General features: G+C 33.4%; 1 protein-coding gene across 2 annotated transcripts; it reads left to right on the top strand.

The window, feature by feature from the left end:
• The first annotated feature begins 10,987 nt into the window (after positions 1 to 10,987).
• On the top strand, positions 10,988 to 19,527 carry LOC140442900 (juvenile hormone acid O-methyltransferase-like). Of its 2 annotated transcripts, none has more exons than XM_072533858.1 (3): positions 10,988 to 11,553; positions 18,597 to 18,871; positions 19,298 to 19,527. In XM_072533858.1, exons 1-3 carry the CDS (start codon positions 11,144 to 11,146, stop codon positions 19,480 to 19,482), a joined length of 870 nt encoding a protein of 289 aa, XP_072389959.1. In that variant the 5' UTR covers positions 10,988 to 11,143; the 3' UTR covers positions 19,483 to 19,527. The 2 variants fall into 2 exon arrangements, with proteins under 2 accessions (XP_072389959.1, XP_072389960.1); XM_072533859.1 differs by lacking the exon at positions 10,988 to 11,553 and adding an exon at positions 13,983 to 14,427 and having other exon boundaries at positions 19,298 to 19,525.
• The last annotated feature ends 3,568 nt before the right edge of the window (positions 19,528 to 23,095 follow it).

Below are 23,095 nucleotides of genomic sequence, written 5' to 3'. Positions count from 1 at the left end.
AGTATCAGTTTTTAGATTACCTTCCTTATCTATTACAGATAACGTTTAAGATTTAAATTCTCTGGTAAGAAGTTTGGTCTTCTGAAATAAATCCGTCGTTTCATTACGACAGCCATGTTCCTCTATCTCTCTGCATATTTGGGACATGAAATCAGCTTTATCTTTGCGGCACAGTTTTCTGATTTCTTTCGGTAACGCTCTGTATTCATCGTTTGTTCCGCATCTAGTTTTATGTTCTTTTCTGAGTTGAATCACAGTCCAAGTATTATCGGATATCCACGGCTTACGGCCCGTGGAAACCGCTGCCCCACAATCTTTTGCAGCCTCTTTGAGATAGATCCAAGTGCTCCCGGGATCACTATCTACTTGGTCAAAAGGACATGATTTTTCTTTGGGTCTTCTTTTGGGGACTTTAAAACGAAGTTGAACATTCAATACTAGAAATTAATGATTTATTCAAAAGTCTGCGCCATGATATGTTTTACAGTTGATAACAAACGACTTTCATCTTGACTTTCATTAGGATGTAATCTCCGTAGATGATGTTGAAAGAACGTGTTTGTAATTGTAAAATGTTGTTCTTCACAGAAATTTACTAATTTCTAAGCGTTCTATTTGATTATGTTGATTAAAGCTGCAATCTTCCCTTTATAAGATCTTCGTAACAATTTTCTATCTCTTACGATTTTGTACCGCTTGCATATCTATAAGATTAATGGGAATGTCGGATTTTAGAACAAAATGCATAGACAGAACAGTGAAAGCCACTTGACTAAAATACTAGAAAACGGTAAAATGGTTAATATTAATGATGATGATAAGAATATCAAGAGTATCATTTAATACTGAGAAGGTATGAATATAACAACAAGAAGATTTTTGTACTTTAGAAAAGATTAATAACTCCAACGTTAAGCAAATTGTTAATCCAAATCCAAACAGCGCTTTTTAAACGAATGACTATCACAGATAACTAATTAAAAATTAATTCGGGAAGTCACAAGTGCAGTTTGCTCTGCATATTATACTTGCTCCACTTCCCTGGTCCTAACTAAACAAGTTGCAAGGCCCTGTCGGATTATGTCTCGTGTTTGTTGGCTTAACAAGTTGTTTGTTGCGGATACCCACGCCGAGTACCCGCTTGCTTTGGTCAATATTAGTGAATATTTCACGGCTAAATGTAGTTTAAAAGTTTTAATAGACCAACAAAGAAAACGGATTAATTGTTAGCGTATTAGGATGTCTAAAACAATCAGATTAGTATACAGTGCAGCAAGTCGGAAGAGTTGTAATTTTACAGTTAACGGAGTTGTTTGTAAAATTTAACTTAATCAGGACATTCCAGTAACTACAGTTTTATTTGGGATTAAACTTTTTAATGAGATATGCATATACATACAGGATAAAGAAAAATAAACACATCGAATATTGTCAACACATTTTTTTATATAAAATCAATCCAAAACAAAGTACAATTAAATTTTTATTTTATTGTTTTATATTTCTGCTTAATATTTTATTTATTTCTCACTCTATATATTAACATAATAATTTAATAAAATATGGAAACAGATTTAAGCAAAACGCCGCAAATGCGAGATTTGTGAATGGCAACATTGGCAATACTGTATTGCGTCAGGGTTTTGCTAGTCAGTTAACGACCCAATTGGAAGCGTTTAGTATAGTTTTGTGCGACTTTCAGTGTTTATTACTGGCTTCAGGTAGTTGTTACGAAGATGATATTGTTTAATTGTCGGAGAGGAATACATCAGTGTCGATTCAACGAAAATGGCACCAAGAAACCCAAAACGTTTTGACTGGTCGCCAGGAAAGAGAGCCAAAGCAATTATCTTTCGAGAAGAAGGTTACACATATCAAGAAATAGCAAATAAATCGGATGGTGCCTCACAAAATCAGATGTAATGAAAGTTTGTAAACTTTATCATATTACCCGAACGAAATCAGCAATAAGAACAGCAAGAAAACCGAAAGTTAGTCAATACGATGAGCGTTGAATATGCCGACTTTCTTTAGAAGATCGTCGCAGATCTTCAAAATAAATTAGTGCCATTGTCAAATCAACTGGTTTACAAATATCGGACAGCACTATCAGAAGAAAGTGGTATGACAATGGATTGCGAGCACGAACTCCTAGAAAGAAGCCGTTCCTGAACAAAAAACAGAGACAAAAACGCATTGATTGTAGTGTTGCCCAAATGCAAGAACAAGACGAGACTTGAACAGTTTTGGTCTTGGTCTTGCGCCAATACACCTGATCTTGGTCTTGGTCTTGGTATTGCGCTCCCGGTCTTGGTTTTGGTCTTACAGTAAGAGTTTTGCAAGTCTCGCAGTTACTCATTAGCCTATTGCTATTTATTAAACGTTACTTTAGTAGATATTAGAACAACGTAACAGAGAAGAAGCTGGTTCCTAAAAAAATTGATACGACTTTTAGTTAGATTTGATCATTTTGAGCGGTGTATTTGATTGGTCTGACATTATATTATATTTATTATGACAGACAAATACAAAATAAACAAACAAATAACAAACAATTGATTACAATTGTTAATTCATAAAAATTTTAATAATTAATTATTAAGGTCTAAATTTTAAATATTATTTTGAATTCCTGCATTTAATAAAGAGTATATAAATGATATATATGACTCAGGTCTTCCAGTCACGAGTTCTGGCATCTTTCAACTGATCTTTTGCCCTGCAGTTCACCTTCCAATATAATTTGAAGTAATTAGTATAGGGTCTGATCTTAAAAAAAATGTTTTCATGTTCATGAGTATTTTCCTCGCTTTTGGGGTTTTTGATAGGATTTCTTTTTTTGAGTTACACTTTCTGTTAATCCTCCTTCCCAGTCCTAATCCCTGTTGAGATACGGTGACACCATCAGGCCTTTACAGTTTTTTCACGATTTCCCTGCATCCTTCTCTGTCCTGGACTAGTTGTTCGGCTTCATGTAACCGTTGGTTATTCAATATTTTTGTTTGATCTAACCAACGACTTGGAGATCTTCCCCTAGGTCTCTTTCTTTTAACTCTACCCTCGACTATCAGTTTTTACATCGTACCTGTTCTTCTAACAATGTGTCCAAAATACTGAAAATATCTTTGTTGTATTTGTTTAAGCAATATATCCTTTACTTTAAGTTGTTATAATATCGATACATTAGTACGATGATCAATCCAGGATATTCTTAATCTCTTATGTTTGGTTCTCTCTCTTCAGTGAGCTCGACGTGATTTGCATTCTGGGGATCATCTTTATATAGACTTTGACAATATTTTCCCCATATCTCTGCAATCCCTTTCTCGTCATTTATAATATGTTGGTTTTTATCCATTATTGTTTGTGTGATTGGTTTAAATTCCCTGGATAGATATCGGACTTTGTTATATAGCTCATGGAATTCATAGCGGTTTGCATGTCTCTTTAGTTGTTCGCATTCTTCATTTATATGTTTATTTTTATCATCCCTACATGCTCTTTTATTTAACATTGCTAATTCGTTTTGTTGCTGTCGTTTTGATATATGAGAGATTTGTTTCTCGTTCGTTCTTCGAGAAGTTACAGCGTCCTGTCTGTTAACCAGTGTTTTCTCTTGATAATTTCATTTTTCGTTTTTGGTTCTTTCTAAAGAGATTTCTATGTCATTTCTGAAACCTTTCCACATTTCTTCTGGGTTGTCTTTTGTGTTCAACACACTTTTTTCCGTTAATGCATCTTTAATGTTTTCGCATTTGAAATCTCCAGCCTGTTTTGATTTTGGTGCGGCATTGTTCTTTTTAGCTTCATCTTGAAGCAAGCCCATAGCAATTTATGATCGGATCCACATTTAGCTCTTGATATTGTTTTTGCGTTTTTAAAACATGTCTTCCATCTGTTTTTAATTAATATGTAGTCGATTTGCTTCTTGTAATCTCCATTTGGGCTGGTCCACGTCGATAAACGACGGGCATGATGTTTGAACATTGTGTTTACAATGGCCAAACTATTTTTGGTTGCAAAATCTATTAAATGTTCGCCTCGGCTGTTTCTAATACCTAACCTTTGAAAATACTAGAGTTTTAGTTTTGGAAATATTTAGATGTAAACCAAACGTTTCGCTATGACAAACTACCGCGTTTATCTTTGACAATGGTCGTTATCATATTTGTTTTCAGCGACCTCGGAACCCCCGAGTAACAAAATTGTACTAATTCCTTTAGATATTTTCCAAGTTGCAAATTTTTCATTTTCTTTGCACTTTGGAAATGCATTTTCGTTCTACACAAACTGCAATTTTTATTTTAAACAAATAGTAGATTTCGTGTTTTTAGTACTTCATTGCCTCGACTATTACGTAGAACCCAACACATTACGATAACAATTCTTGCGTACGCCATAAAATGCTAACTAATTGATTATTCTGGAAAATATAATCGTTGTAATTTCCTAAAACAACTAATGGGCTAACATTACTTTAATTTAAAATTACTTTAAATAAATTAGTTACATTTTTTTAAACTAAAACATAAAATTTTCACGTAATGACGAAAACTTATTATTTGTATGTAATAAAATAATATTTTTAAGACACCTAACCTATTCGCCTACACTTCTCCCTAGTTATATACATCCCACTTTTTGCCCAGCTTAAAAACTTTTACGCCCACTCGATCTGACTGATGACTTCTAACCTTCTACGACGTTTAAGATCCTATGGATGCCCAAGTTTTTCTTTCTTTCGTTAAAAGATTTTCCGAACGCCGAAATTATTTCTCTTTGTGTTTTATAAAACGGTTGGTTTTGTTGTCTTTTGTTTGTTTTTGACTGGCTTTGATTTTTCTCTAGTCACGTAATAAATGAAACATTTTACTTCAAACTGTTTAAAACAGCAAGAGGACGATACGTGCCAAAAAGAGATAACCATTTTTCAGAAAAAAAAAAATAATGGAAAAGATAAGTAATTATTTAATGTATGAGATTTTATAAACGCAAATTACTAGCTACTATTTCGATAGCACACTAAAACCATAGTTTTTCTCTAAGAAAAACCTTACACAGATCCTGAATGTTGCTTAGATAAAATAGATTTACCATTAGAGAATGTATTTGTTTCAAAAAACGTTTCTTGATTCTTGAAAATACCTGGCGTTCTACATATGAAAGTGGAGGAAAAAGTCAGTCAGACTATACAGGGTTGGGATAAAGTATGGAACCAATTCAATATCTTTAAAACAAAAAAGAAAACACTATTCATGAAACTTCGTATGCAAGTACTGTGCGAAGATGCAGGTGTGCTTCTGTATTCTAAGCCAAGAATTTTTAATAAAACTGCCAATTGTAATGCGCAGTTATTAATAAGTAAACGGCTATTTGCGTCAATGGTAAATTACAAAGCTAAAATAGTAGGCTTTGAAAAAATGATATTTTTCGTATTATTACACCGTAATTGGTAGGCTTTGAAAATGATAGTTTTCATATTAACTTTTTTAATCGGTCTGTGTGACTTGTTTTTAGTGTTAAAAATAAATTTTTCTGTAGAAGAGTTAACAGATATGATCTGGATATTACGAGACATTTCGGGAAATAGCTTACTTGCATCCAGAATATATCACGAGCGATATCCTGAAGGGAGGAAGACAAACGCAAGAGCTTTTGAAAAATTAATGGATCGTTTTGTAGGCACTAGGTTCTATATGAAAAAAATGAGAGAACCAAAACTGCTTTAAGTAAAGAAAAGGAATATGACGTACTGATAGCTATAACTGAAGATCCCCACACCAGTACTCGTGAAATTTTACGTCAAAATGACATTAGTCAAACTTCTTTGTCAAAAATCCTATCGCATACAGTTACATCAAGAATTGACAATCAATGATTATCAACGCAGATTAGCTTTTTGTCAATGATCTCAGCAGAAAGTGCAAAGACACCAATTTTTTTCGATTATGTACTTTTTGGAGATGAGGCTACATTTCATAAAAACAAAACGGTGAATCGGTATAATTTTCATTACTATGCATCAAGCAATCCCTATTTTGTTAACAATCATAGTCAAACTAGGTGGTCTATAAATGTTTGGGGTGGTATTGTTGGCGATTATCTGATTAGCTCACATCTTTTTGACGGTCGTGTGAATGGTGCCATATATCTGGATTTTCTAGATAATCATTTGCCAATACTACTATAACATGTTCCGCTTAATATTCGACAAAGAATGTGGTTTTTACACGACGGTGCTCTAGTTCACAATCTAATTATTCACAATCATCTAAATAATAGGACCGGATGTTTGGTCACCGCGATCATCGGAATTCTCCAAAATTGAATTTTTTCATGTGGGGCTATATAAAAGACCTTTTATATCAGAAGCCTCCAACAATGCCAGATGATATGAAAAAAAAAGAATAAGAGAAGATTTTATAAAACTGACCTACAAATGTTAAGAAATGTGGCTCGGACATTTGAATATCCGTTACAAACATGTATAGACGTGGAAGGTGGATGATATATATATATATATATATATATATATATATATATATATATATATATATATATATATATATATATATATATATATATACACAACGCAAAAGTCTAAGGATATTTTAATAATTTGACAATACCAATGACAGAAATTTCATGACCATATAAATTTGCTTGTACTATAATTGTTATTGCAGACACTTACTTATTATCAAAAAAAAAAAATTGTAAAACTGATAGCAATACGTGTTTTATAATGTTTTTTATAAGGGACAACAAAATCGACATTTTTATGTTTTGTTTATTTTTAATTTTAGTTACTTTATACCATTCTTGCTTAATAGATGAGTTAAAGATATTGTCTTTTTAACATGCAACGACAACATTTAACATTGGACGAGATGAATAGAGCCGTGGGCCTCCTTCAAGCTGGTATGCGACAAATTCAAGTTGCTGATCAGCTGGGTGTCTCCCAAAACGTCGTAAGTCGTTTGTGGCGTCGGTTTAGAGACACTGGAAGTCCATCCGAGTAACATCCAGGACGTGGTCGCTCTACAACCGTCGCTCAAGACCGATATTTAATTTTAAATGCCAGAAGGCAGCCAACAATCACAGCACCCGAGCTGGTTAATGAATTACAGCTTGCACATAATGTAACAATTAGCAGCAGTACTGTGAGGAATCGTCTCCATGAAGCCAATCTTCGTAGTCGGCGACCACTGAGATGTCCACCTCTATCTAGAGGCAATCGCGCTGCAAGATTAACCTGGTGTCAAGAGTTTCAGAATTGGACTGACAATGACTGGGCCACAGTTTTGTTTAGTGATGAGTCTAGATATGGATTTCATCCAGATTCTCGTCGGACAAGAGTTTGGAGACGACCCGGAGATGGAGAACGATTACGACATCTTCAAGAAGTGTATGCATACAGAGGTGGTACATTAATGGTATGGGGCGGAATAATGATTGACGGAAGAACTGACCTCGTTTTCTCACGTGGCTTCCTCACAAGTCAGCAATATTTGGACACTATTCTTGAACCTGTTGTGCGTCCGTTTGCTGCAGCTGTTGGAGAAAATTTTTACTTTATGCATGATAATGCTCGACCACATGTTGCGCATATTGTAACAAACTGGTTGGATAACGAGGGTATTGATGTATTGCCGTGGCCAGCACAATCACCGGACTTGAATCCCATTGAGCATGAATGGGACATGCTTCAACGAAGAATTACTCCACATATGGGCAATATCTACAATGAGTTTCAATTAATAGAGCTTCTGAGAGAACAATGGACACAACTACTTCAAGTAGACATCAACAATGTGATTCGGAGCATGAACACTAGATGTATAGCTGTGATAAACCAACGTTGTGGCCATACTTTATTTTAAGTTTACATTTTTTTCATATTTTTGACATTTTATGGTGGTATGTGAAACATGGGTGATTTTTAATATATTTTTTTGCTCCAATTTTCTGTTTTTTTTTGCAATTTATGGTTTTTGACATATTAAACAACAATTTAAACTACAAATTTTGTATTACTTTTTTTAAGTTGATTACAGATAAACATCTATTTATAAAAATATCCCTAGACTTTTGCGTTGTGTGTATATATATATATATATATATATATATATATATATACTATATATATATATATATAAATATATATATATATATATATATATATATATATATATATATATATATATATATATATAGAACAACTATGTGGTACCCCAGGAACGCTAAGAGACCAAAGAGGCGCCCGAATCTCAGATGGGATTATGATATTAGAAAATTAACAGGAACAACGTGGTCTCGAATAGCACAAGATAGAAAAATATGGGCGCAAATGAGCGCAAATTATTAGAACAACGTATAACTAACACATCGTCGAATAATAATAAGAACATAGAATAATATTGAAATAAGGGAGGCTACACCGTAATTGGAAACGGTTGATAAAGCTGCACATGATGATGATGATGATATATATATATATATATATATATATATATATATATATATATATATATATATATATATATATATATATATATATATATATATATATATATATAAGACTACTTGTTAATGTATAAAACGTTATTAACAGACAATAACAGGTTATTTATCGTCAATATAAAGGTCAATTACCGAGGATACTGATAACTAATTATATGTTTATATCAATATTTATATACAACAAAAATTTTATTAAAATATTTACCTTCAGGATAAAATGAATAAAAAAACAACAATATTTAACATAAAAAAATTCTGTAGTGATAACAAAAAGGAAAGGAAAGTGTCAAATACATATTTTACAGACATACAGGTCGGCCAGATGAAAACAAAATAGAGGCATTATCAGGAACTGCGACATTTTTGAAAACACAGAAACATGTCGATTTTATATTAAAAGGGACATATTTTTTCGCTATTTGAACTTTGTACGGAAACTTTGCCGTAATCTCCAATAACTGTTTGGAGAAAGCCTATTAAATTCCTTTTACAAAAGACTAAAATGTATGCCAGTAAGCAACAAAATAATTAGATTAGCCAAAAAGACGAAAAAAGTTGTGATAAACAAGAGCCAAAAAAAATTTTCAAGAAAAGCTACAAATATAGGAAAAGATCCGTCCCTTAAACATATTCAGGCAATAACAACTAGAGAAGACTATATGCAAGCAATATAATTTACTTTTTGTTAATTTTTTTTTATTCGAAAATACCATTTTGTATACCTGGTACTTACAAAGTAAGTTATATGGTTGAAAATATTAGTACGAATTGTTTTTAATAAATTTCATTTTATTTTAGGCTAAGGAAGAGCCACTTTTAACATTACAACAAAAGAAAAATAGACTAAGATGGTCAAAAGAGACAGAAAAATCCCAATACACTTAAAACGAAAAACCTATGACACTTGTATACTACCAGTTGCAACTTATGGATTTTTAAACTATGGCAGTAACAAGAAAAATGGCAGAACAATTAAGAGTAACTAAACGGGCCATGGAGGAGCCCATGTTAAATATAAGCCTCAGAGACAAAATTCCTAACACCAAAATATTTCGAAGAACTAAAGTAACCAACATCATGGAAAAAATAGCGACATTGAGATGACAATAGGTAGCACATGTAGCAAGACAAGACACCAATAGATGGTCTCATAAAGTGACATTCTGGAGACCTCGAGAAACAAAAAGAAGCGTAAGAAGACCCAAAAAGAGATGGATAGACGATATAACAGCTGTAGCTGGAAAGCAGTGGATGAGAATTGCAAAAGATAGAAAAGCGTGGAAGCAATTGGAGGAGGCCTATGTCCAACAATGGATAAATAAAGTCTGAAGAAGAAGGAGGTCAAACGAGCATAAAGATTGGACTTGGTCGCAATGGGATTCAATGCAATGAAGTGATGAGTCCAGATTTGAAGTCTGTGTTGGAGACAGTACGAGTCTCGCCATTCGCAGGAAAAATGCAGCTTTCCATCCCCACTGTCTGAAGAGAAAACTTAAATTTCCTGCATCTCCCATGATCTGGAGCAGCATGTCGTCTAAAGGTGTGAGAAAGTTCCATTTTATAGATAAGATTGTAAACACGTACAAATACTTGAATTTCTTTTACCGATTATGGAATACCGTTTCAAATCACCGGAAGATTTTGTCTTCCAAAAGGACGGCGTAGGTTAGTTAAAAAATCTTTGAGAAAACATCCTGTCAGGCCAGTCAACGAATTAAAGGAAAAATTGCAAGAAATATAAGATTCGTTTACATTGGAATTTTATCAGAACTTGGAAAATAGTATGCCTCGAAGAATTGTAGATGTCATTAAAAATAAAGGGGATGTAACTCAGTGGTAAACTTTCACATTTTTTTTTGGTAATATTACATATTCTATGCGTTTTTATTTATTACCTATTATTCTGTTTAATCAATAGTTTTCATTACGTTTTCAATTATTTTCTATAATTAGGAAATTCTTGCATTAAAACTTCTAAAATTTACGCTGCGCTTTTATTTTTGTTCTATAAAATTTAATTTTCTTATCAATATAACGTTGGGTCTAACATCTAACTTAAATGGGAAGGTGCTCGTAGATACTGAATTTAATTGTTTTATTTTAGAAAAAAATGTTCCCATATATTGTGATAAAAATACTTGCATATATATGCGCACATTTCCTTAATTTTTTTGTGCATATTTACTCATCTTTAATAATAACTACATTATAATAAACCTGAAAGATATACGTGCAATGAGAAATAAATCCATTGAACAGCTATTTGTGGGTTTAAGAGAGGAAAGCACCATTGATATTGAATTGCTAAATACAAACAAATCCTTTTTTTACTACAGATTTCCTGCATTCGTCACCATATAATAATACGCTCATATTTCTTATCTTACAAAATAAAACAATCTTTTATTTATTACAGTCGAATTCTAAACTCAATATAAACAATATTGTTATTGTCTGGAGATTATTTTGGTTGTATGTATGTGTAAGGTTTGATAGACTTGATAATATTTTTTTATGACAGTGTTCGTATTTTGATCATTTAAGAACACATAGTTATTTTTTCAGTGTTACCAAGTTTATTATACACTTATTATTTTATTAAGTATTGACTTGAAAAAGCATGTACGTGTATCAATCAGTTTTTAAAATATTAGTGAAAAACGTGGCAATGAATTTACCAAAACTACTACCCAAGGATAACATCTACATCTTAAGATGTACACAGCAGCATCTGCAGAAATATAGACACTTACTACAATGGAAACCAGACGCTTCTATCATGGAGTGTGGATTTGGTACTGGCGAAAACTCAGTAAAAAGTTTGATTCCTCTTCTTCCACAAGATTATATAGAATTTGTTGGTTCTGATATATCCAAACACAGGTTACAGACAGCCAAAAGAAATATTTATATTCCCAGATTTGCTACTGTGGAATTGGACATAATTACAAAACATATTCCTCGAGAGTTACAGAATAGGTTCGACCATATCTTTGGTTTCTTTGTTATTGATGTTCTTCACAATCCTAGGTGAGTTTTTATTGTATATATTATGAGGTATGTATGAATTATGAGGTAAGAAGAATTAAAGCAGTCGCACTGACATGTGTCAGTGCAGTCAAGCTTTAGCAGCTAAACAGATGCCAGATGAATTGACCCATTAAGTACTGAATTTTAAAATTGAGAAAATTGTTGCAGTTTTTAATTTTTTCTATAATAGGGGTGTCCAAATATTGTATAATAATAATAAATACCCGTCTGGTAATAACAATATTACACCATGTACTATATATAACAGTAGTCCCCTATACTACTAAACAAATATTTGAAAAAATGTATTTTTATTGTTAGTTTTACAAAAATTATAAAAATATGAAAATTTTTGCACCTGTAGTGCGTTGGCGAATTATCTTAAGGCCAGACGTCTGTCTTTTGCGGCATTTAAAGATCGCCAGTGTTATTTATGCCTGTCCAGTTCTTTATATTCCGTAGCCACGATATTTGTTTGCGTCCTACTCCCCTCTTGCTTTCAACCTTTGTTGCGGAATCTTTTGTTTATCAAGATGTAATCAATTTGGTTTCGTATCATATGACCTGGAAGATCTCCTGGTGCTCGTCATGTATACAATCTTCTTGGTGGGAGTTGATACCACGTAGTGGATATGATGAAATCGTGGTCATTACAAAAATTCAATTAATAACTCTCCTCGCTTATTTTTGTTACCCAAACCGAAAAAATCGCCCATTATGATGTTGATATCGTTTTTCTTTGTGACCTTTAATGCTTCCTTTATGTCTTTATAGAAATCTAAAACTTCAGTTTCCGGTTTGCCTCCCAGATGTGGGTGCGTAAACTTGGATTAGATTTATATTAATAGGTTGACCGGCTAACTTCACTATGATTACTCTGTTTGTAACAGGTATGCAATCTAAAACAGACATCGCAATTCTATTATTGTTTACCAACCTTTAATTTTGTTTGTGAAAGTCATTAAAGCACTGAATACACAACCCTACATTGTCTTTGCCGCATTGTGTTCTCGCAGCGTTCGGTTGTGTGTGACTGCCAGCAGAACGTCTTTTTTTATTATTCTGAACATATTTAACACAGTGATCACTGTGATCGTACCTAATATCGACAGCAATCTTGCTGTCAGGTTACCATGTGGATGGTCGTCCAGCAGCTCTAGATAGGTTTTGAAACCTTTTTAAATACACTTGGGCTATGTCTCTTCAAAAATTCAATTGGGGTGCACCTGGGTGATGTTTTCTATATATTATCATGAATTTTGGATAGATGTATCTAGTAGCCAAGTAAAGATCGGCCACCACCATTTTTTGCATCTAATTCCAACTCTATAAAAATTTGTATTCGCATCCATTTGATCGGTATCCCCCATAAATGCATTGTATTTTCCAAAACAATTAGGTCTAGGAATCCCCATTTTTTTTTCAGTCGATGAGTCATGGCTTGCATTCGATACTGGAAAAACTCCATGAACAGTGCTACAGTACCTACAGGTTCTTTTTGCTTTAAATGTGTTAATGCAACGATACAGAGACGTGAATGCAGATGTATATGCATGTTTTATTGACTATCGAAAGGCATTTGACTGCGTTAACCATCAAAAAGTACTAACAAAAAGAAGTACCGGTTCGCTCTACACTATTGAATACTATTTCTGCAGAAGCTTGCAGTTGCCCTGATAAATTGTCTAGTCCACAACCAGATTCATCTCCGGAGCCTTCGTCTGATTCTTCTTGGTTTTCCGGTGGTTCTATATAAAAAGGATCAACTGTTTCATTATCAAAATCCTCCCAAAATTTTTCTGACTCAATGAGATCTGCATTCTCTTGGACTGTCAATCTGTAACAAAAAATTTGAACAGACAAAAACAAAAAATGATAAACACAAAAAAAAAACTCTCAACATACAATCACAACAACAAATAATTTTCAAATGTATTTTTTTTTTCGCTTGCAACTAAACTACATACTAACAGACCTAAAAACGTTTTCTAAGGTTCTGAAAGTCCCGCTTTAGCGCTGTAAGTCACGATGAGAAGATGGTTGTTTAGTGTATCGTATATGGCACCCTCGTGTCGTGAACGACGCTGTTGAAGCATTAAATTTTATTTTTGAATTTAAGACTATTTCGACTTTTCTGTTCCAAAATGGGAAGTATTCACGACAGTTTGCTCCCACATACAAAAGTTAGAATTATAAAGCAAAAAGAGAAAAAAAAACAGCATAAATTATTAAATGTATTTTTTAGTGATGTCTCAGTAACCAAATCTGAAATAGGTATTATAAGACCGTTTCTGCCTTAAAACAGTAATGTTAACTTAAACTAAACACAAGCGATGTTTTGACTGGACTATAATATCATATCTATATACACTAATTATTTTAACATGTTGTTTCAAACCAGTTTTGTTAATTGCACTTCCAATTTTATTGACAGTATAAAACTCTTTGCAACAAATCAATACTTAAGTAACTAAATCAACCGAATAAAAAATAAACCATATCCAAAATAGAAATGCAATTACCGAAGCACTGGTCTAGGAGTTGTGGAATAGTTTTGGAAATTACAAACGAGCATCTTCAAAAGTACGCACATCTATTAAAGTGGAGAAACAATGCATCGATTTTAGAATGTGGAATAGCTACGGGGGAAAATTCGGTAAAAAGCATTATTCCAATTCTTCCACAAGATTACAAGGAATTTGTTGCTACTGATAAATCAAAAAATATGCTGGAATTTGCTAAGAACGTTATCAATATACCAAGATCTACTGTTTGTGAATTTGATGTAAACGTACGACATCCGCCACTAAACATGGAAAATAGGTTCGATCATATTTTTGGATTTTTTCTTATTCATATGGTGGATAATCCAAGGTAAGAATAGTTTTTGTTTTGCAAAAAAAAGTTTTTTTACTATTTTTATTCGAAATAAGCCAGTGCAGGGTCAAAAATAAGGTACGATAGTTCGGCAGCCTATCTTAATCCCTTTTTGCACCTTAAGGTGTCGTTGTGCATTCTGACTGTATTGTAAGAACCTGTACCTTTGGACATTTCACAAAATATTACTGTTGGATTTTTTATAAACAAATTTTAGTGCTAAAAAAATCTATTTGTGCAACCTATTTATCAGACTGTTTTGAATTATTTTGAATTCTGTGTAATTTAGAAGTTGCACCATTTTTAAATCAACATGCATTTGTTTAAACACTGTCTTATAGTCCAAAGGGACAGCACCTACGTCTACCTTTGGACTGGTTTATAGGTACCTTTGCACAGAGTTTGTTCCATTGTAAGTGTAAAAAATTAATTACAAAGATGTGTTATATGTTTTTTTTAATTTTGTTTTTCCTTTGTAATGACTGCCTGATGTGGGAACCTGTGGGGACTGACTTTGTGGGAACTAAACTCACTTGCCAATAATAATCATTAAAATAGGTAAAATTAACTACAATATTGTTTATTACCAATATTAATAACAATAATAATAAAATATTTTTTATATAACAATAAAACACTGAAATTTTAAAACTTCCACAAAATTTATTATAACATTTTATCACTACAGCTGTTTCGGCAGAGTGCCTTTCTCAATAGTCTTTAACGAAATAAGTTGAGGAGGGGAGAACTGTTTGTCTCAAGTTGGTTATTCAGAGTTTTAGATATTATTGTTTATTTGGCTAATAATGAATGTATAAATATAATGATTAACCTGCTGTATAATTATGTTGTAAATAACATTATAATAGTGTACTTACTGATTATTTAAATTTATAAATTATCATCATCGTCACTAAATTCACTACCGCTATCATTATGTAAATCTATAATCACTGGATTAATTTCACTATTTGCCCGCATCCACCACTCTTTTATTAACTTTTCATATTGATTTATAGTTTTGACTCGTATTTCTGGAGTTGCAGTTTTAAGAGCTTCTTGTCACATTTCTTTAACTTCATCGTTACTCTATCCACTGCATCCAACGTGATTATCATGATACGTTTTACATATACCCCAGATGTTTTTGATGGAATTAAACTGGCAGTGATGCGGCGGTAACCGTACTACTTGATGTCCATAACTTGATACCATTTGGTCAACCAGATAAACTGTTGGTTTTTCATTACGTTTCGAAATTTCCAGTAACTGATTTGAAGGCGTATGAAACCAAGGGAACTATACGTTCCCTTGGTTTCTCTTAATTCTACAATAGGATGAACCGACAAATTACGTCGTCTTTTCAGTTTCTTTTTATTTAATATGTACCACAGCATAACACACTCTTCTACATCCATAATCCAAAAATATAACCGCACTGCACTGCTACTATTTTCATACTGACGAGCATGCCCGTGAATCCGATACAGTAGCCATCGAAAATTCTGTATCTCGCATACAGTATCTCGCATACAGTATCCTCGTCTGAAAACCCTCTTAGTGTCGCCATCGTGTCGCCGTTGCCTTTGTATCGCTTTGACTGCGTTAGCCCATAGCGTACGATACGCGCACCTATGGGATATATGGCAATTATAATATTCAACTCTAAACTTTGACTTGACCAACTACTTCGAGAATTTCAATACGACTTGAGATTTTCGATATTAATTCGCAACAGATTTTAGGACAAAGGGATGGTATATATCATTATCTAGTAACTTATTTATTTTGATAAACATTTGGCACTAGACTATATGAAGGCAATATGCATTATCAGCTAAGGCTTGCGCACAAAAGTGATGTGCGATTAAAAGCGATAAAAACAGTTGTTGAGGAAGGGTCTTTTTAAGAAAAAAAAGACAAGTAATATAACAAAATTGAAGGGAGCGATCAAAAATACGCGGAAATTCGATCATTTAGCTACTAGATTTTAAGGTTATGAGTCAATAAAGTGGGAAAATATTAGAAAAACACAATTTTTTCCTAATTTAAGAATTTGTAAGTTAAAAATAATTATTTTAGCAATGGTGATTTATAGCGCGTAAGAAAATAGATGGAAAAGCATACATCTAACTATCTGATTTTGAGGTAAGGTAAAAAAAGTGCGAAAAGGATAAAAAACGTGATATTTTCGAATTTTATCTTTATGAAAGAGTTAAATGGGGACTTTTACAATAAATTTTGATAATGTGGAAGAAAAAAAATGTTGAATTACCAACTAACTTTTGAGGTTATGTGCAAATAAATGAGTAAAAAAACAGTTTTTTTTGATTTTTCGATGCTTTCCGCACAAAAATTGAAAATTCTGCCTTGGCCATTTAAAAGAACAAAAAAAAACCATAAAAAATTACTATTTAAAAGTTAGCCAAAAATTATTAACATAACCTAAGAAATTATTGAAAATTTCAAAGATTTTTCCTGAGCTCAATTTTTAATATAAAAATTTGAAAGCTATTTTGTATTCGAAAGATACATCTTCATCAATTTTTTCAGATTTTTTAAAGCAAAATTGCGTCAAAAAAAAATAAGTCAAAAAAAGCTTCTATTTTAGATTTAAGAGGTTCTATAGGCTCTGGGAAGCTAAAAATTTGTATGAAGTCATGTTTTTATATGCTTTATTGAAAGCACAAGTCGCGATGCTAATCGGTGCGGGGGCACTTTAGATTATCTTATCCCGCTATAGACTTTAGCGTGTTCTTCTCCTTTTCAGAGATCATTCTTTGACGACTGGACTATTTGGTACTATTTGGGATATTTTGGAGAAAACTAAAGTTATCTGATACTGGTGCAGACTTTTTGGTGATACCTAATGAATAGTTTAGTTCTGCTATTGTAAATGACGTTATTAAGGAAAATAAATTTCATGTTATTGAAATATTTTTAATTTGTACTTTGTACAATTTAATTACAGTTTAGTATAATTTTATTTTCATTAAGAAAATTACGTAAGCTTGTTAGCTTGTTTAAATGATTCGACCTTATATGATATTAATATTTATAAAATTAACATTTTAGTAACACTAGAAGTTAACTACTAATTCGTATGTGTTATTAAGGTAAAAATTGCATTAACCTTGAACTTATGAATAAAAAATACAGTGCAGATGTGTGTTTCGAGGTTATACCTTGCAAAAACATATACGGATTAATATAAGATAAATTAATTGAAATTGGGCAAAAAAATATAATCCTACATCAGTCACTGATGTAATCCTCTAACGTGATAAACTGGTTTCAAGCTTTTTTAACAAATTGTTGACATTTTGTAGAATCGTTTGCCTTTAGTCTCGAATTATGCATTTGCTTTCACAATAGTCTTATCATTTGATCCAAACATCTTTCCCTGAAGTATTATTTTGATTTATAAAAGCAGACAGTCGCTGAACATTATTGACAGCTTATGGTCAATATTTTGCAATTTATGGCTTTGTTTGTACTAATAACGTATAGTGATCACTATTGATAGTTATTTCTTTCTCAACTTCTTATATTTTTACAAAAGCGCTATTTTGACTGGACTAAAATATACAGAGCTTTTCAGATAAAATTATCCACCTTAAATAACTTTTAAACTTTTAATTTTTAATCCCATTAAGGGTGGTTTGGTAGTAAAAAAATATTATGGTGGTAACAAATTAGTGAAAAATGGGTGAACAAATATTACGTAGGTTAAATTGGATTCCGCTCATTTGTCCCCGCTAGCTTAAGGGTTCTTTATTTTAGCTTGATGATACCCGCCTAGTGATTAAGATATCTTGTACATGTGTTTATATATGTTTAAATATGACAATTTTCTCATATTTCGCCGCTAGGCACACCGGTTTCGTTTCGAGGTACCCCTACCATGGTTAAGCACGGAGCGTATAACCAAATTGGGTATTTTGGAGATCTTCTTTGCATTTGAGTCTAATTCTGTTGTGGAGTATTCGTAGGAAAATCTAGATTGTGTATATATACAGATAGTCAACTATCTGTTAGAAATAGGGGTTCTTAAAAACCCTAAAATCTTGGGATAGACATCTGAGAGAATCCCGAGAGGTACTTGTTAAGTGCATAAATGTTGAATATTAATAGTTATCTAAAATTTACTGTATTCTTTTTTTCAGGCAAGCGTTTAGAAACTTCCACACGATGCTTAAACCAGGAGGTTCAGTCTTTCTTAATTTTTTTGAACGTATTCCAGTAGACGGGATGTTCCACAATTTAAGATCTCACCCAAAATGGGGAAAGTACCGTCAGGAAGATGCCATCTCAGTATATTATTATACTCAAAATCCTAAAGAGGAATATAGAAAAGATATAGAAGCAGCTGGGTTTAAAAACTATGTTTACAATGACGAAATTCACCATCACGTGTTTAAGTCGGAAGAGGAATGTAGAGGTAATTTTCTTCTTTGTGTGCAGAGTTTGTTTTCAAGTCTTGTCCATTCATTGATCAATCCATTGTGTAATCCAACTACCCAAATATCTAAAGTATTGCTATCCAGAATTTTGTTATCTATTTTAGTATTGAGTCTTCGATATAAATTTTTCCGACCACCATCCATTTTGTTTTCTTTGCGTTGATTGTTAAGCCCTTTTCAGCGCATTAGTGACCCATTAAACTGATAAGTCGATAGTCGCTACACTGTTCCTTCTTTTTCTCTTTCACAACGTCTGCTATTGAGCAGAGCACATTGATATTCCCAATGGGCTCTGTTCAATAAGAGCAGAGCCCATTGAGAATAGACTATTACATCACGAAGACATTAATTCCATAAATAATATAAAAATAAATTAATAAATAATTTATATTGTTTCTTTCTAGATCTTCATACATCTGTAAATCCAATTCTGCATAACATACCCAAAGAAGAGTATGACGAATATATAGAGGATTACATAAAAGAAAAAGAAAACACTCCAATTTTTCGCATAACTTACGAAAACGGAAAACGAACAATTTCAGCAGAATACAAGATGTTTGTGTTTCACGCAACCAAAAATGTTTAATCCTTACGTAAAATAAAATTGTTAAAATGCACTATTAGTAGTCTTTTTTAATTGTTGCCAGTTGCCAACCGTAGTCCGTTTGAAGAGGTTTACTCTCCGGACACTGGAACTCATTTAAGCATGGGTGTATGTTACCTGAAGTAAAATCTAATTAAAATATTAAACATCACATAATATTATAAACATCATGTACAATCTTTGGTAACATTTTTCAATTTAAAGGGTTTTTACCCAAATATTTTGGTGGCTCAGGCATGTTAACCTGCATTTTAAACCTGATGATGGAACAGTTGTTCCGAAAACGTTCGTGCTTGTAATGTTGCCCTTTTAAGGGTTTTTATAAAATAAAATATACCCACATACAAAGAATAACCTCTTTTCTTTTTTAATGGCAAATGATTCCATATAAAACCATATACGAACCATAACAACTGTATAATGGGACAAATTAAAAAATATAACAAATTCAGGTGTTTGGCTGGTAATTTGTCATACTAGTTCATTATCGTGTTTTTATTGCTTAGTTACCAACTACATGATAGCATACTTTATGGCCCGCACAGGCAAAAAAAAATATTATTAACTTCTTAATAACATTTATTATTGAAGTTACAAAATATGGAATAAAATTATTCGAACTACATAACATTATTTAGTATAATTCACATAAAACTGGCAATTCTGGGAAGATCCAATGTTCATTCATTATATGCTTCACCCTAACGACGGTACTGCTCATTCTACTATGATAAATTTTCTGAATTTTTAAAAATACGATAGCACAGATTAGGAATACGATAGCAAACTAGTATGACATAAAAGTTTTTATGCACCGTGGACATTAATAGATGTGTACGAGGTCTGGCTATTAAATAACGAGACTGCTTATGAAAAAGAGATTTATTTTAAAAATTATTTTACAATCGAATACTCTCCTTCAATATATTCCCCTTCCCTCGCCACACACCGTTCCATTCGTTTTTTCTATTGGTCGAAGCAATGCTGAAAGTCTTCTTTCGTTAGAGCTCTTAGGAGCTCCGCCGTTTTTCGCTTCACCTCTTCCATCGACTCGAACCGGAATCCTTTTAAGGCAGACTTGATCTTCGGAAACAGGAAAAAGTCACAAGGTGCTAAATCAGGCGATTACGGCGGGTGTTCGAGCACTGGAATGCATCTAGCAGCTAAATAACGCTTCAGAGACAGCGCGTTATGGGCAGGTGCGTTGTCCTAGTGCAAGATCCACGGCTTGTTTTTTCACAACTCCGGCGGTTTCTTACGACTCGCTCTTGCAGCGTTGCCAAAACTTTCAAATAGTAACTTTGGTTTACAGTTTGACCCTCTGGAACCCATTCAGTCATCACGATGCCGTTAATGTCGAAAAAAAAAAACGATTAGCATGGCTTTAAATTTTGATTTCGACATCCTTGCTTTTTTCATTCGTGGCGATGCAGGAGTTTTCCAGTGCCACGGAATGTGGTTTAGTTTCAACATCGTATTTGAATATCCAGGATTCATCGCAAGTGATGATGTTTTCCATTAATTCAGGCTCTTCATGTCACCTCTCAAGAAAATTTGAGCAGATCTGTTGACGGACGAGCTTTTGGTCAGGGGTCAAATTCGTCATGTAAAATTTTCTTTATCAGCGTTTACAGTCTTAGCAATCATCCGAATGCTCATACGACGATCTCCGTGCATAATTTCATTTATTTTGCTCACTGTTTGCGGAGTTGAAATAGAGACAGGTCGGCCTGGACGTTGGTCATCTTCGGCGCTCTCTCGGCCTTCAGAAAACCGTTTATATCATTCGAAAACACGCGTACGAGATAGAGAATTCTCACCATAGGCCTCTTTCAACAAATTATAGTACTCAGTAGGAGTTTTTTTTTAATTTAACGAGAAATTTCACATTAATCCGTTGCTCATGTTTTTCGTCACACATTGTTATCGGCACGAGAAAAAACACGTTCTTTTCTAACCTCTACAGAAAGAGTAGACACTTCTAGCTATCCAATGCTGCATTCTTTTCCCACTCTTCCCCTCTAGGACGCCTTCTGCGCGCGCAGTCGCTACAATCTTGGCAAGGTCAACCAGTTTTAACAAAGAAAATATCCAAGCTTTTTTCAATAATCTTAAAACAGTAATGTCACGCTATAAGTTTTCCCCTGCCAATATCTATAATTTAGATGAAACCGGGAATTCTTCAGTCCATGCCCCACCTAAGATAACAGCCTTTAAAGGTGTAAAGAAACTCGGTAGTATGACATCCGGAGAAAAAGGGATCAATGTAACTTTGATTGCTGCGGTTAATGCCATCAGTAACCATGTGCCGCCCATGTTGATATTCCCTCGCGTGTTTTTCAAGGACCATATGTTACATGGTGCACCACTGGGTTTAATTAAAGGCGCAAATCCATCAGGATGGTCAAACGAGAAGCTTTTTTTACACTACTTGCAGCATTTTATAGCCCACGTTAAGCCGAGAATGCAAGAAAAAGTGCTACTAATACTCGATAATTACGAGTCCCATATTGCAGTTTTTGTGATTGATTTGGCGAAGGAAAATAATATTGTGCTATTAACGTTGCCGCCACACACCTCGTAGATAACTCAACTCAACTCATTTTATGACGTAGCTAAACTCGTAGGCAAGGCATTTGCAAAAGCATTTACCCCTGCAAACATTGAAAAAACAGGGATATGGCCTGTTAATGAAAATATATTTGGCGACCACGAATATCTGTCGTCCTATGTAACAGATCGCCCAAATCCAGAATCAGAAGAAAATCCTAATACGGCATCTTACTTATCAAGCCTTCAACTATCCGCAAATCCATCAACATTAAACTTGACACCGGCACTTCCACTGCAGTATAATGACAACAAGGCAAATGACGCCGACTTCAAAAGCCCGTTTGTAGTGCGCCTATTCCCCAAAGCCGTAGCTCGAAAGACTTCTCACAAGGGACGAAAGCGTGGTAAAACAAGAATTTTGACAGACACCCCGGAGAAAGAGGAACTATTGCAAAGTAAGGTGAAAAAACCGAAGTCAGTCAAAAGGAAGGTTCTCTGCGATAGTTGATCAGATGAATCTGATGAAAAGATGAAAAATATAACAAAAGATTCAAGTAACGAGGATTTAGAAACTTTTCTGGCAAACGAAAATGAAAATTATTCATTAGAGCAACAGGAAAGTGAAGAAATACTGAGCTCTTCCAAGTTAAAGAAGGTGATTTTGTTCTCGTAAAATTGGCCAGTAAAAAGAATATTGCACACTATGTTACCAAGATAGTTGAGGTTTTAGATGACGAATAAATGGTCAAATATTTAAAAACAGTTATTGAAAACAATAAATTTGTCTATTCAGATGAGGAAGTCTCTTGTGTCCTCAAAGGCAACATATTAAAAAAACTGCTTCGCAACCGCAATTGATGACCGTTTTTTGGTTCTTAATTCTACACGAAATCGTTCATTGACATCGATGCACCTCAGAAACGAGCTATTAAATGTTAGACAAGTTAATGTGAGTTCATAAACAGTTAGACGAAGATCAAAAGAAGCAAACTTAAAGCCTAGACGCCCCACCAAATTTCCTCGCCTTCTCCAAAATCAGAAA

The sequence above is a fragment of the Diabrotica undecimpunctata genome, chromosome 6 (genome assembly GCF_040954645.1).
Source record: "Diabrotica undecimpunctata isolate CICGRU chromosome 6, icDiaUnde3, whole genome shotgun sequence".
Lineage (NCBI taxonomy): Eukaryota > Metazoa > Arthropoda > Insecta > Coleoptera > Chrysomelidae > Diabrotica > Diabrotica undecimpunctata.
This window is presented reverse-complemented; position numbering and strand designations above follow the sequence as displayed.

What these genes read in the sequence shown, in the direction of transcription:
- LOC140442900 (XM_072533858.1), top strand. Translation starts at nt 11,144, where the DNA reads ATGTACGTGTATCAATCAGTTTTTAAAATATTAGTGAAAAACGTGGCA. An exon ending in GATGTTCTTCACAATCCTAG is followed by an intron (nt 11,554 to 18,596) that starts GTGAGTTTTTAT and finishes TCTTTTTTTCAG; the next exon opens with GCAAGCGTTTAGAAACTTCC. An exon ending in GTCGGAAGAGGAATGTAGAG is followed by an intron (nt 18,872 to 19,297) that starts GTAATTTTCTTC and finishes GTTTCTTTCTAG; the next exon opens with ATCTTCATACATCTGTAAAT.